The 17,023-nt window shown below is 36.3% G+C and overlaps 1 protein-coding gene across 5 annotated transcripts in view; it reads right to left on the bottom strand.

Annotated features, from left to right (window-relative positions):
* The window catches only part of STRADB (STE20 related adaptor beta), a 43,601-nt gene that overhangs the window by 22,867 nt on the left and 3,711 nt on the right, over positions 1-17,023 (bottom strand). For all 5 annotated transcript variants that reach the window (XM_064586920.1, XM_054506064.2, XM_064586919.1 and 2 more), the window contains exon 3: positions 12,182-12,262. In XM_064586920.1, the coding sequence (XP_064442990.1) occupies positions 12,182-12,262 (81 nt within the window). The remainder of the gene's footprint in view (positions 1-12,181; positions 12,263-17,023) is intronic.

Below are 17,023 nucleotides of genomic sequence, written 5' to 3'. Positions count from 1 at the left end.
CTGGACTGAACAGATATATTCAAAACATTCCATCCTCAACAGCAAAATATACATTCTTTTCAAGTGCACATGAAACATTCTCCAGAATAGATCACGTATTAGGCCACAAAACAGGCTTCTACAAATACAAGAAGATCAGAGTCACACCACTGACCTTTTCTAACCACAACACTGTGAAACTACAAGTCAAGCACAAGAAAGTATCTGGAAAGAACACAAATATATGGAGATTAATTTAACATGCTACTAAACAATGAGTGGATCAATAAGGAAATCAAAGAGGAAATAAAAAAATACATGGAGACAAAAAAAAATACATGGACACAAATGAAAATGATAACATACTGGGTCAAAAATCTTGGGGGGCGCCTGGGTGGCTCAGTTGGTTAAGCGACTGCCTTCCGCTCAGGTCATGATCCTGGAGTCCCTGGATTGAGTCCCGCATCGGGCTCCCTGCTTGGCAGGGAGCCTGCTTCTCCCTCTGACCCTCCCCCCTCTCATGTGCTCTCTCTCTCTCATTCTCTCTGTCTCAAATAAATAAATAAAATCTTAAAAAAAAAAAAAATCTTGGGGATGCAGCAACAGCAGTCTAAGAGGGAAGTTTATAGCAATACAAGCTGACCTCAAGAAGCAAGAAAAATCTCAAATAACTTAACCTTACACCTAAAGGAGCTAGAAAAAGAAGAACAAACAAAACCCAAATCCAGCAGAAGGAAGGAAATAATAAAGATTAGAGCAGAAATAAATTATATAGGAACTAAAAAAATAATGGAACAGATCAGCAAAACCAGGAGCTGGTTCTTTGAAAAGTCAACAAAGTTGATAAACCTCTAGCCAGATTTATCAAAAAGAGAAAGGACCCAGATAAAAAAATCACAAATGAGAGAGGAGAAAGGATAACCAACACCAAGGAAATACAACTAGAGGAAATATGAAAAACTATATGCCAAAAAACTGAACAACCTGTAAGAAATGGATAAATTTCTAGAAACATATAACCTACCAAAACAAAACCAGGAAGAAATATAAAATTTGAACAGACCAATTACCAGCCAAGAAATTATCAAAAAACTCTCAACAAACAAAAGTCTAGGGCCAGATGGCTTCACAGATGAATTCTACCAAACATTTAAAGAAGAGTTAATGACTATTCTTCTCAAACTATCCCCCCACCAAAAGAAACATTTGACAAAGTACAAAATCCATTCATGATAAAAAATCCTCAACAAAGTAGGTGTAGAGGAACATACCTCAACATAACAAAGGCCATAATAAAGACCCATTGCTAATATCATCCTCAATGGGGAAAAACAGAGATTTTCCTGTGTGGTCAGGAATAAGAGAGGGATGTCCACTCTCGGCACTTTTATTCATCACAGTACTAGAAGTCTTAGCCACAGCAATTAGACAAGATAAAAGAAATAAAAGGCATCCAAATCAGTAAGAAAGAAATAAAACTTTCACTATTTGCAGATGACATGATACTATATATAGGAAAGCCAAAAAACTCCGCCAAAAAACTCCACCAAAAAACTGGTAGAACTGATAAACGAAATCATTAAAGTTGCAGGATATAAAATCAACATACAAAAATCTGTTGCATTTCTATACACCAATAATGAAGCAGCAGAAAGAGAAAATTAAGGACTCAATCCCATTTACAATTGCACCAAAAATAGTAAGATACCTAGGAATAAATCTAACCAAAGAGGTGAAAGACCTGCACTCTGAAAACTATAAAATACTGATGAAAGAAATTGAAGATGACACAGAGAAATGGAAAGACATTCCATGATTATGGATTGGAAGAACAAATATTGTTAAAATGTCTGTACTATCCAAAGCAATCTATACATTTAATGCAATCCCTATCAAAATATCAACAGCATTTTTCACAAAACTAGAACAATCCTCAAATTTGTATGGAACCACAAAAGACCCCCAAATAGCCAAAGCAATCTTGATAAAGAAAAGTAAAGCTGGAGGCATCACAATTCTGGACTTCAAGTTATATTACAAAGCTGTAGTGATCAAGAGAGTATGGTACTGGCACAAAAACAGACACACAGAACAAGAGAACAGAATAGAAACCCAGAAATGAACCCACAAATACATAGTCAATTAATCTGTGACAAAGCAGAAAAGAATATCCAAAGAGAAAAATGCTGTCTCTTCAACAAATGGTGCTAGGAAAACCAGACAGCAGCATACAAAAGAATGAAACAGAATGACTTTCTTACACCATACGGAAAAATAAACTCAAAATGAATGAAAGACCTAAATGTGAGACCTGAAGCCATAAAAATCTTAGAAGAGAACACACACAGTAACTTCTTTGACATTATCCATAACAACTTCTTTCTAGGTATGTCTCCTGAGCAAGGGAAACAAAAGCAAAAATACACTATTGGGACTACATCAAAATAAAAAGCTTCTGTACAGTGAAGGAAACAATCAACAAAATTAAAAGGCAATCTAAAGGAATGGGAGAAGATATTTGCAAATGACATATCTGATAAAGGGTTAGTATCCAAAATATGTAAAGAACTTATACAAGCCAACACCCAAAAAACAAATAATCTAATTTTAAAATGGGCATAAGACATGAACAGACATTTTTCTAAAGAAAACAGACGACCAACACACAATTGAAAAGATGTTCGTCATTAATCATCAGAGAAATGCCCAATCAAAACTACAATGAGGCATCACCTCACACCTGTCAGAATGGCTAAAATCAACACAAGAAACAACAGGTGCTGGGGAGGATGTGGAGAAAATGGAACACTTGTGCACTCTTGGTGGGAATGCAAATTGGTGCAGCCTCTCTGGAAAACAGTATGGAGGTTTCTCAAAAAGTTAAAAATAGAACTACCTTATGACCCAGCAATTGCACTATTACCCAAAGGATACAAAAATACTAATTCAAAGGGATACATGCACCCCAATGTTTATAGCAGCATTATCAACAATAGCCAAATTATGGAAACGGATATAGAAGATGGTGGTGTACACACACACACACACACACACACAATGGAATGTTACTCAGCCATAAAAAAGAATGAAATCTTGACATTTGCACTGAACATGGATGGAGCTAGAGAGTATTACGCTAAGTAAAATAAGTCAGTCAGAGAAAGATAAATACCGTATGATTTCACTCATATGTGGAATTTAAGAAACAAAACAATCAAGCAAAGGGAAAAAAGAGAGAGAGGCAAATCAAGAAACAGACTATTAACTATAGAGAATAGAATGAAGGGAGGTGGGTGGGACAATGGCTTTAATAGGTAATGGGGATTAAGGAGTGTACTAGTTGTGATGAGCGCTGGGTAATGTCTGGAGTTGTTGAATCACTATATTGTACACCTGAAACTAATATTACACTATGTGTTAACTAATGTGAATTTAAATAAAAACTTTAAAAAAAAGAAATAGAGTGACTGAATGGATAAAAAAGCAAGATCCATATATGCTTCCCATAAGAGACTCATTTCAGAACTAAAGACACATGCATATTGAAAGTGAAGGGATGGGAAAATATGCAAAAAGAAATGAAAAGAAACCTGGTGTAGCAATACTTATATTAAACAAAATAGACTTTAAGACAAAAAGTGTAACAAGAGACAAAGGACACTACTACATAATAATAAAGGAAACAATCCAACATGAAGATATACAATTGTAAATATTTATGCACCCAACAGGGGGAACACTCAAATACATAAGACAACTATTAACAGACACAAAGGAAAAAAAAATCAATAGTACTACAATACAATAATAGTAGAGAACTTTACACTGCACTTTCTTCAATACATAGATGATCCAAAGAAAATCAACATGAAAAGAGTGACTTTTTTTTTTAATTTTTTTTTAAGAGAAGGAGAAAGAGAGAGAGTGGAGAGTGGGGAGAGGCAGAGGGAAAGGGAGAGAGAGAATTTTTTTTTAAATTTTATTTATTTATTTGACAGAGAGAGACACAGTGAGAGAGGGAACACAAGCAGGGGCAGTGGGAGAGGGAGAAGTAGGCTTCCCGCCGAGCAGGGAGCTGATGAGGGGCTCGATCTCAGGACCCTGGGATCATGACCTGAGCCGAAGGCAGATGCTTTTTTTTTTTTTTTTTTTTAAGATTTTATTTATTTGACAGAGAGAGAGATAGCGAGAGCAGGAACACAAGCAGGGGGAGTGGGAGAGGGAGAAGCAGGCTTCCCGCCGAGCAAGGAGCCCGATGCGGGACTCGACCCCAGGACCCCGGGATCATGACCCGAGCCAAAGGCAGATGCTTAACGACTGAGCCACCCAGGCACCCCAGGAGACAGAGAATTTTAAGCAGGCTCCACACCCAGCATGGAACCCAACATGGGCTCTGAGATGATGACCTGATAACCTAAGCTGAAATCAAGAGTTAACTAATGTTAATGCTTAACTGACTGAGCCACCCAGGTGCCCCAAGAGTGACTTTGAATGACACACTGGACCAGATGTTTCTAAGAGATATATTCAGATCATTCCATCCTAACACAGCAGAATACACATTCTTTTCAAGTTCACATGGAACATTCTCCAGAATACATCACGTTAGGCCACAAAACATGCCTCAACAAATTCAAAAAGACTGAAGTCATATCATATGCATCTTTCTGACCACAATGTTATGAAACTAGAAATCAACCACAAGAAAAAATCTGGAAAGAACCAAATACATGGAGGTTAATTAACATGCTACTAAGCAATGGATGAGTCAACAAAGAAATCATAGAGGAAATGAAAATATACATGGAGACAAATGAAAATGAAAATACAATGGTCCAAAATCTTTGGGATGCAGCAAAAGCTACTCTAAGAGGAAAGAATACAGCAATACAGGCCGACCTCAAGCAGCAAGAAAAATCTCCAATAAACAACCTAACCTTACACCTAAAGGAGCTAGAAAAAGAAAACACAAAACCCAAAGCCAGTAGAAGGAAGGAAATAATAAACATTAGAGGAGAAATAAATTAATTAGAAACTAAAGAAACAATAGAACAGATCAATGAAACCAGGGACTGGTTCTTAGATAAAGCTTTAGCCAGGTTCAAAAGAAAAAAGAGAAATACCAACCAAAACCACAGAAATACAATTATAAGAGGATATTATGAAAAATTATATGCCAACAAATCGAACAACCTATAAGAAATGGATAAATTCCTCGAATGAAATAAATTACCAAAATTTAATCAGGAATAAATATAAAATTTAAACAGACAAATTACCAGCAATGAAATTGAATCAGTAATCAAAAAAACTCCCAACAAATACAAGGCCGGGACCAGAAGGCTTCACAGGAGAATTCTACGAAACATTTAAAGAAGAGTTCATACTGGGGCACCTGGGTGGCTCAGTCGTAAAGCATCTGCCTTTGGCTCAGGTCATGATCCCAGGGTCCTGAGATCGAGCCCCTCATCAGGCTCCCTGCTCGGTGGGAAGCCTGCTTCTCCCTCCCCCACTCCCCCTGCTTGTGTTCCCTCTCTCACTGTGTCTCTCTCTGTCAAATAAATAAATAAAATCTTTAAAAAAAAAAAAAGAGTTAATGCTTATTCTCTCAAACTATTTAAAAAAAAAAAAAGAGCAAGGAAAGCATCCAAATTCATTCTATGAGGCCAGCATTACCCTGATACCAAAACCAGATAAAGACACCACAAAAAAGAGAACTATAGGCCAGGATCTCTGATGATCTTTGAATGTAAGATGCAAAAAATTAACAAAATATCAGCAAATGGAATCCAACAATACCTTAAAAAAATCATTCACTCGATCAAGTGGGATTTATTCCTAGGATGCAAGGGTTGCTCAGTATTCACAAATCAATCATGTGATACATTCCATCAATAAGAGCAAGGATAAAAACCATATGATCGCTTCAACAGATGCAGAAAAGCATTTGACAAGTACAACATCCATTCATGATAAAAACCCTCAACAAAGTAGTTTTAGAGAAACACCTCAACATAATAAAAGCCATATATTAAGAATCCACACCGAACATCATACTTAATGGTGACAAACTGGGAGTTTTTCCTATAAGATCAGGAGCAAGATAAGGATGTCCACTTCCACCACTTTTATTCAACATAGTACTGGAAGTCCTAGCCACAGCAATCAGATGACAAAAAGAAATAAAAGGTATTCGGGGTGCCTGGGTGGCCTCAGTCGGTTAAGTGTCTGCCTTCGGCTCAGGTCATGATCCCAGGGTACTGGGATCAAGCCCTGCATCAGGCTCCTGGCTCAGCAGGGAGTCGGCTTCTCCCTCTCCCTCTGCTGCTCCCCCTGCTTGTGCTCTTTCTCTCTGTCAAAATCTTTAAAAAGAGGGGAAAGGGGAAAGGGGAAAGGGGAAAGGGGAAAGGGGAAAGGGGAAAGGGGAAAGGGGAAAGGGGAAAGGAAAGAAAGAAAGAAAGAAAGAAAGAAAGAAAGAAAGAAAGAAAGAAAGAAAGAAAGAAAGAAAGAAAGAAAAAGAAAGAAAGAAAGAAAAGGTATCCAAATTGGTAAGGAAAAAGATAAACTTTCACTATTTGCAGATGACATGATACTACATATAGAAAACCCCCCAGACCACCAAAAAACTATTAGAATTGATAAAGAAATTTAAAAAACTCACAGAATACAAAATCAATATAGAGAAATCTGCTGCATTTCTATACACTAATAACATAGCAGAAACAGAAATTTAAAAAACAACACCATATACAATTGCAACAAAAAGAACCAAATACCTAGAAATAAAGAGGTGAAAGACCCATACTCAGAAAACTGTAAAACACTGATGGGAGAAACTGAAGATGATACAAACAAATGGAAACATATTCCATGTTCATGGACTGGGAGAACCAATATCGTTAAAATGTCCATACTACTAAAAGGAATCTACAGATTTAATGCAATTCCTATCAAAATTCTAACAGCATTTTTCATAGAAGTAGAATATCCTAAAATCTGTATGGAAACACAAAAGATCTCAAATAGTCAAAGTAACCTTGAAAAAGAAAAACAAAACTGGAAATATCACAGTCTCAGATATCCAGATACACTACAAAGCTGTAGTAATCAAAACAATATGGTACTAGTATAAAAACAGATACATAGGTCAATGAAACAGAATAGAGAGCCCAGAAATAAAGTCATAATTATATGGTCAGTTAATCTATGAGAAAGGCAAGCATATATAATGGGAAAAAGACAGTCTCTTCAACAGTGTTGGGAAATTGGACAGCTACATGCAAAAAAGAATGAAACTGGACCACTTCCTCATACCATACACAAAAACAAACTCAAAATGGATTAAGGACTTAAGGACTTAAATGCGTTACAGGTAGTAATTTCTCTGACATCAGCCATAGCAACATTTTTCTAGATATGTCTCCAGAGGCAAGGGAAACAAACAAAAAAATAAATTATTGAGACTACATCCAAATAAAAAGCTTCTGCATGGCAAAGGTACTAATCAACAAAACAAAAAAGCAACCTACTGAATGGGAAAATATATTTGCAAAAGATGTATCTGTTAAGGGGCTAATATCCAAAAATATAAAGAACTTATACAACTCAACACCCAAAAAACAAATAATCCAATTAAAAAATGGGCAGAAGACATGATCAGACATTTCTCCAAAGAAGACCTAAGATAGCCAACAGACACATGAGAAGATGCTCAACATCACTAATCATCAGGGAACTGCAAGTCAAAACCACAGTAAGATATCACCTCATTATCTGTCAGAATGGCTAAAATCAAAAACACAAGAAATGACAAGTGTTGACAAGGTTGTGGAGAAAAAGGAACCCTCTTGCACTCTCGGTAGGAATGCAAACTATACAGCCACTGTGGAAAACAGTATGGAGGTTCCTCAAAAAATTAACAAAGAATTAACCATATGATCCAATAATTCCACTACTGGGTATTTACCCAAGAGCATGAAAACACTAATTTGAAAAGATATACACACCCCTATGTTTATTGCAGCATTATTTACAATACCCAAAATATGGAAGCAACCCAAGTGTCCATTGACAGATGAATGGATAAAGATGTGGTATATATACCCAATACAATATTATCCAGTCAAAAGAAATAATGAAATCCTGCCATTTGCAACATTGATGGATCTGGAGGGAATGATGCTAAGTGAAATAAGTCAGAGAAGGATTAATACCATATTATTTCACTCATATGTGGAATATAAGAAACAAAACAAATGAACAAAGAAGAAGAGACAAACAAAAAACCAAACTTAAATATAGAGAACATATTGGTGTTTACCAGAGGGGTAGTGGGTAGGGGGTGGGGACGGGTGAAATATGTAAAGGGGATTAGAAGCACACTTATCATGATGAACACTGAGTAATGTATAGAATTGCTGAATCACTACACTGTACACCTGAAAACTAATATAACACTTTATTTTAAATATACTGGAATTTAAAAAAACTCATGGCACACTCCTTGTTCCTGTTAAACTTTTTATTAGCCCTAAAAATTCAGAAGACCTGCTTAATGAATAATCTGCAAAAGTAATCATTAAAACATCAATAACATACTTAGAAATTAAACTAACCAAGGAAGTGAAAGAGTTGTACAATGAAAACTATAAAACATTGCTAACGGAAATTTAGGAAGACATAAATAAACGGAGACACATTTCATGTTCATTGATTGGAAGACTTAATATTGTTAAAAGCTCAAAGGACGTTGAGTAATTCAAATAATCTTGAAAAAGAACAAAATTGGAGGACTCACTCTTCCTGATTTTGAAACCTATTACAAAGCAATGGTAATCAAACAACATGGCACCAAAATACAGAAACATAGACCAATGGAAGAGAATAGAGAGCCCAGAAATAAACTATCACATATATGGTCAAATGGCATTTGACAAGGGTGTCAAGACCATTCAATAGGGGCGCCTAGGTGGCTCAGTCGTTAAGCATCTGCCTTCGGCTCAGGTCATGATCCCAGAGTCCTAGGATCGAGCCCTGCATCGGGCTCCCTGCTCAGCAGGAAGCCCGCTTCTCCCTCTCCTACTCCCCCTGCTTGTGTTCCCTCTCCCACTGTGTCTCTCTCCAAATAAATAAAATCTTAAAAAAAAAAAAAAAAAAAGACCATTCAATAAAGCAAGGACAGTATATTCAGCAAATGGTGCTAGGAAAAGTGTATATCCACATGCAAAAGAATGAAGTTGGACTCTTATCAAACACCATATACAAAAATTAACTCAAAATGTATCAAGGGCCTAAATTTAATACCTAAAACAATAAAACTCTTGAAAGAAAAAATAGGACAAAAGCTTTATGACATTGGATTTAGAGAGGATTTCTTGGATATGACAGCAAAAGTATAAGAAACAAAAGAAAAACAAAGTAGACTTCATGTAAATTTTTAAATTTTGTGCATCAAAAAATACTATCAACAAAGTTAAAAGGCAACCCACAGAATGGGAGAAAACATTTGTAAGTATCTGCTAAGGTGTTAATATCCAGAAAATATACAGAACTCTTAAAACTCAACAACAAAAAAAGCAAACAACCCAATTTAAAAAAGGGCAAAGGACTTGAATAGACATTTCTCCACAGAAGACATACAAGTGTCCAATAAGCACATGAAAAGATGCCCAACATCACTAGTCATTAGGGAAATGTAAATCAAAATTACAATATCACCTCACCCCCATTAGGTTGGCTGCTATCAAAAACCAGAAAATAGAGAGGTGTTGGCTAGGATGTAGAGAAACTGGAATTCTTGTGCTATTGGTGGGAATACAAAATGGTATAGCCAGTGTAGAAAACAGTATGGTGGTTTCCCCCCAAATTAAAATATCATTACCATATGATGCAGTAATTCCACTTCTGGGTATACCCAAAGAAATGAAATCAGGTCTTGAGATATTTGCACACCTATGTTCATAGCAGCATTATTCACAATAGCCACAAAGTGAAAGCAACCCAAGTGTCCATCAACAGATGAATGGATAAGCAAAATGTGGTATACACATATAATGGAACATTTTTGGCCTTAAAAAATAAGGAAATTCTGTGGGGCGCCTGGGTGGCTCAGTCGGTTAAGCATCTGCCTTCAGCTCAGGTCATGATCCCAGGGTACTGGGATGCAGCCCCATGTTGGGGGGGGGCGGTCCCTGCTCAGCGGGGAGTCTGCTTCTCCCTCTCCCTCTGCCCCTACCCACACGTGTGCACTCTCTCTCTCAAATAAAATCTTTAAAAAAAAAAAAAAAGGAAATTCTGCAAAATGCTACAACACAAATGGACCTGAACATTAAATGAAATATAATTCAGTCACAAAAAAGACAAATACAGTATAATTCCACTTATATGAGGTACTCAGAGTAGTCAAAAATCATAGAAAGTAGAATGGTGGTTGACAGAGGCTAGGGAGGGAGGGAGAATGGGGAGTTATTGTTTAAGGGATACACAGTTTCAGTTTTACAAGATGAGAAGAGTTACAGAGATGGATGGTGGTAACAGCTGCATAACACTATGAATGTATTTGATACCACTGAACTGTACACTTAAAAATGGCTAAGATGGTAAATTTTATGTATATTTTAGCACAAGGCCAAACAAAACAAAACAGAAAAACACACACACAAACAGACAGCAGCACGTGTGGAAGTTTCCTGAAGTTTAAGACCTCTCTTTTGGCAATAGCAAGGAGACAACAGCAGACACTTTACCTCAATCTGAAGGGTAATACTTGAATGAAAACTAGCATTGGATAATATATTCTATTACACAAAAGGACAGAAGACTAAAAGACTTTAGAATATTAGTGAGCAAAAAGTAAAATGAGAAAAATGAAGACAACTGAATAGAGGATCAAGATAAACTTATAAACAGGAACAACTGGGATTACCTTATTTTGTAGGAAACAAGGCATTTGCAAGGCAGGTTCTGTTTTGTAGTAAGAACTGAAGAATAAAGTAAGGATTAAGGAAGGGAGGACCCCAGAGAAATTATTTATTCCCAAGCATGTTTTTCAAAATATTACTTAATATATCAGGCATTGCCCAGGGGAAATACAGATGAAAAAGGCAGGACACCTATTTTATGGGAATCATGTTATAGTTAGAGAGACACGTATATCAATCACTGTGAAATAATATAATAAATACCATTTTCTGGGAATGTCTAAGATTTGTAGGAGCATAATGGAACAAAAAATACAAGACGAAAAGCTTCAGATATGCAATATTTGAGCCAACTCTTCACAAATGAGGAAGGATTTGGGAGGCAGAAAAAGGGTATTTCAATCAGAAAAAAAGAGTATATGCTAAGACTCAGTAGCAAGAAATGAAACTCAAAAATTAGACCTATTCTACACCAGTAAGAGTCCTTATACTATGCTAAGAAGTTTCAGCTTTAATCCTATAGGCTGCAGGAAACCAAAGAAAGTTTTAAAGCTGGAAAGTAACACAAACAGGCCTGTACTGGTAACAGGGTTGAATTCTGATCTGAGTGTGAGAGGACGTTTACCTAGGAAACTAGAGGCAATGTGTCTACCTGCAATTGTCCAGGCAAGAAATGATGAGATCTGGGTAGTAGCAGTGATGAGGTGAAGGAGGGTATGCACTCAATGGCATTTCAGAGACAGAGACAAAAGACGTGGTGTATAACTAGATGTGGGGGGTAGAGGCAACTGTCAGGATAACTTCAAAGTTTCTAGTTAGGGTGACTTAGTAGACGAGTTTTCATTAGCCAAAGAAAAAAATACAAGGGGTCAGAGAAGTTTGAGAGATTAAGGTTTTACTCAAACTGCATAGAAATGCCTTTGAAAAGTCCAACTGGAGGCATTCTATAGACACTTCCAGTGCTCAGGAAAGAGTGTGGGGTTATAGGTAAAAATCTGAGAATCACCAGTCCTGCTTGATGCCAGAGTCCCCTCATGACCTGAAGGAAAACCTGAGGTAGCTACAGGACAGTCTGAAATTTGAGCAACTGAAACCTAGGGGGAGCCTATTTAGGCAGAAGAGGTCAACTGCAGACTTCTGGAGAATAACGAAGTAGAGGAAAAAGAAACAGTAAAAGATACTGTAAAGAAAAAGAGATATGGAAGAACCAGGAATTACATTCTATATTATGATACTACCGAAAGCAAAGGAGGAATATTAACTGTACTTAACCATTTTCTTACCAAGTGTTGATGGATACTGGTTTCAGACTGTTTTTCAGGTCTGAGTGATTCAACTTGTGTTCGTGAAGTGCAGAAACAATCCTGGGAATTCAGAAATGCATTAAGTTAAAAAATAAGTCACAAGGTAAGTATGTGGATACAAAGGTCTGGTGACTGTGGTGAGGAACAGAGAAAGGGCAGCCTGCAGAACCCTGGAATTGCCAGGATTCATAGCATGGAGGTTCTCAGTATGGGAGAGAAGGGAGAAGCAGCTGGGTATGAAGAAGACAAATTTCGTATCTGGTAGAATTTACTTGGTGCTATCTCTGATCCTTATCCTATCCTCTGGAAGTCATAATATCAATTCATTTTCACTGCTGGTGTTAATTTTCAACCTTTTCATCATCTTTGCAGTTTTGTTTTGAATATTTAGCTATAGATTATTCTGCTGTACTCATTATAATCAATTTTATTTTAATCCTCAGATTCTCTGTTTCTTAAATGTAGGAACCATGTTTATTCACATTAAACTACACAATGAGTGTATCTGGAACCAATTTTGTTTCTTAAGGTGATAAACATCTTACTTCAACTGGAAAGCAAATTAAAAGTAGGAGACTTGGGATGCCTGGGTGGCTCAGTTGATTAAGCGTCTGCCTTTGGCTCAGCTCATGATCCCAGGGTCCTGGATCGAGCCCCATGTCTCCTGCTCAGTGGGGAGTCTGCTTCTCCCTCTCCCTCTCCCTCTGTTCTTGCTCTCTCTCTTGCTCCCTCTCTCTCTCAAATAAATACAATCTTTAAAAAAAAAAAAAAGGTAGGAGACTTAGTTCCATTATCACAATTTACATTTTCCTGCATTTTAACCCACTGTCCTATTATCACATATTGCCAATAAAGAAATGTAATACTGCCATGTGATTTATCATGTGGGGTAAAGCTGACCTTATTCTACTTAGGAAGAAAAGGTGTGTCGAAAGTATAAACAAATTGTATGAAAGAGATTTTTGTAATAAATTTTTTGAAGCATCTCATGAACATTTACTTGTGTATGAACAGTAAAGTACTACTTTCAAATGAGTCTTCAAGATAAGCTCACCCATATCTACCTAACACTTTGTAGTCACTTAAAAGTAATCACACTTCCTTTCATTTAAAATAATGCCAGAATTTCTCACTAATCTGTCATTTTTTCAGTGTAAATTACTGATTAATTTAAGATTAATTCCTGCAGTTTGTATACCTTATCAGTCTTATCACAATAATTTGATCTAAATCTCCCGTCTTATGTAAAACTCGCCCCTGAAGAACAGAAGCTAACAATGTCATGATAGCTATAGAATCATTTCCTTTGCAAAGTTTCTAATGGTTTGTCTAAAGTGAATAAAATGGACACTGAAAAGTTTTTGAAGATACTTATTACTGTTCCTCATGGTGGTTGAAAATAACCATCAGTTAGGTCACTTACATATTGTATTTGATATTTACCTATATTTTGTAACATTTACTATGAATCATTCTATACAATGGTATTGTACAGAAGAGTTAACATAGCAGGCCTGAAACTGCTACGCTTAGAAAAGGCTTGCTTGCAAAGTTGACTCTTGGCTGGTATCTGGGAACTTGGATTTGGGGAGGGTTCTCACCCTTCCTGATAAGAACAGATCATGTGCCTAAATTGTGTAAACAATATAGTTTCTGCTGAATTACTGCTTTTTTCCTGGAAGTCTGAAATTTGTTACCTGCTAACAGAAGGTACCTACATGACCAATCCCCATAAAAAAGCCTGAGAATGAGTCTCTAATGAGCTTCATTGGTAGGCAACATTTACACATGTTGTCATTACCCTGGGAGAATTAAGCACATCCTATGTGACTCCACTGGGAGAGGATTCTTAGAAGTTTGAATCTGGTTTCTTCTGAACTTTACTCCATATACCCTTTTCCCTTGCTGATTTTGCTTTGTGTTCTTTGGCTATGAGAAATCTTAGTTATGACTACATGACTAAGTTTTGCAAGTCCTAGCAAATCATCAAACCTGGAGGTGGTCTTGGGGGGACCTCTAATACAGTTATCAAAATATATTCAAACACATAAAAAAGTCTTTCTAAAAAATGTCCATAACTTTTTTTTTTTTTTGATGGAAGAGAAGTTAATTTAAGACATATTGGGCATATTTTTAGAGACGCCAGGGTGGTGCAGTCGTTGAGCATCCGACTCAGGTTTCGGCTCAGGTTGTGGTCTCTGCATCTGTGGGACTGAGCCCTGCAATGGGTTCCACATTCAGCTCAGAGTCTGCTTAGGGCTCTCTCCCCCTCTGCCCCTCCCCGCTGTGCGCACATACACACACTCTCCCTCTCAAATAAATAAATCTTTTTTAAAAACTTATATTGACCCTAACTTATTCTCAAAATAAGAGTATTGATCCATGTTTTTGGTTTATAGAAATAAAGAAAACACTTTATAATATGGTAGACTTCCATTTCATTATCTTTATATAGAATTTTCACAGTTCAAGAAAGTGATCACTAATGTGAAGACAGCTAAAACCAGCCAATGTTATAAGGCAAAATGTTTTTGCTGACCTCTCCTAAAAAATGTTGGCATGTTCATTAGCTGCCCAAGTTATAAAAATCATAAAACACTCATAGCTTATCCTTCAAAACATTTTTTATACCCACATTGAATCAATTAGATGCTGGTGAATAATAGCTTATGAAAAATGCACACATTAAGGTCTCTTAGGCAGCACAAATGATTTCAAACCATCCAGAAGCTGACCCAAAATATTTTTAATGTATTTTTTTAATCCACTACCATAATAGCCAAATGAAAAGCAGTTATACCTAAAAGAGAATCTAAAGGAAAATATTTTATTTATGCTGCTCCTTTGAACACACCATTTCTTAACTCTCTAATAGAGGGTAAAACTTGAATGGGGAGGAATCCTTCATAAGTATAAACATCAACTTTATCTCAGTTGTACAAATATCTCATTTAAGAAAATATTCAAAGAATTCCAAATCTTTCATCATTACAGGAAGAATATATTTAAAAGTAAAATTATTAGCAAACTGAATAAACTTATTTCACCCATTATTAAATTCTATTATTTTTCACAAAACCAATAATTATAGAATAATAGAATAAATAAGATATTCTTTTTCCAAAATTCAGAAGCTCTGGGAATCCACACAGCCCTCTAAATCTTAGGATCTTCATCTGTCAAATGCCCTTTTACATCTCATCCAATTTACAAACTGATGTAAAGTTGTTAATCTTAAGTAATCCTTTAGAACAGGGGTCCACAAACTATACAGTCCACAAGTCAGTCTGACCCACCACCTGTTTTAGTGAATAAGGTTTTACTTGAACACTAACATATTCATTTTTATTCGTTTACATATTGTCTACGACTGCTTTCACACACAACAGAAGAGTGATTTGTTATAGGGACCATAGAACACACAAATACTATCTGACCCTTTATAGAAAATGTTTGTTCATCTCTGCGTTAGAAAATGAGGTATTTCATAACAACTTTCCAGATAGATAAATAAAGCTACCCACCTTTTTTTTTAAGGTTTTATTTTTATGTAATGTCTGCACCTGACATGGGGCTTGAACTTACAACCCCGAGATTAAGAGTCACATGCTCTACTGACTGAGCCAGCCGGGTGCCCCAAAGCTCCCCTTTTAAGTAGAAAAGCTTTACTTTAAAAATAAAGTGAATGCATTCTGTATTTTCCATATACCAAACAAATCATACAATAAATCCAACAAATGCATTCTGTATTTCCTCACTTCATAGTTCTGCCTCTCAGACTTGGCAAATGATGGAGTGGATTGGCAGACAGAGTTTGAGCCCTGGCAATTCTTTGCCATCTTGGGCCAAACTCAAAATAAGGATTAAACCACCTGCCCTGCGATCACTTATAATTTTGAAGACTGGAAGAGATATAAGATATGAAAGTATTTATAAACTGCAAATCATCATACAAATGCACCCATCACTTTTTAAAAGATCACTATTTTAATAAAGTCAGATATTGTATTATGTTCTATACAAGACATGATGAAAGACCTGAAACTACTTAATCTAAATATTTTCTGTAGGTTGAATATTTTTTACCATATGATTTCTGGTTCTCAATCTAGATACCATGGATCTAATATAAACAAAAAACAAGTTAGAATCTATACATATATTACATGTTGATCCAAATATTTTTTGTCTTGTTAAGAGGCTTATTTTTAATATTATTTTGCTTGCCTTTGGTCTAATGGAAATTTGTAAAAGGGATTTTTGAAAGATTTAAGGATGAGGCATAGCTAACTAGATGGGAGACACATATATAAGTACAGTAAATGTATGAAAACAAGTGGGTATGGGACAAAGGAAAAGAATAATGAATATATCAGAAAAGTAAAGGAGAAGCTCTTTTTTTAAAGCAACAAAAACTCAATGAGAATTTAACTCATTTCTTAAGACCAGAAGCCATTCAGGTCAAAAGAACATCTCAGCATAACAATATCCCATCAGAATATGCCTTCGATTATGGCTCTGCACTAACATCTAACTACTCTGATGGCACAAAATTAGACCTATGCTTTTTTATTTTACAGATTTATGTTATCTCATTTTATATATTTTATTTATTTATTTGAGAAAGAGAGAGAGAGCACAGAGGGAGAATGAGAGGGAGAAGCAGACTCCCCACTGAGCAGGGAGCCCGATGTGGGACTCGATCCCAGGACCCTGAGATCATAACCTGACCTGAAGGCAGACACTTAACCAACTGAGCCACCTGGGCGCCCCTTGCTTATTTGAGAGAGATTGAGAGAGAAATTCAGAGCGCACAGGGAG

The sequence above is a fragment of the Mirounga angustirostris genome, unplaced genomic scaffold (assembly GCF_029215605.1).
Source record: "Mirounga angustirostris isolate CCGP_5_RB_7025 unplaced genomic scaffold, mMirAng1.0.hap1 SCAF_3, whole genome shotgun sequence".
Lineage (NCBI taxonomy): Eukaryota > Metazoa > Chordata > Mammalia > Carnivora > Phocidae > Mirounga > Mirounga angustirostris.
This window is presented reverse-complemented; position numbering and strand designations above follow the sequence as displayed.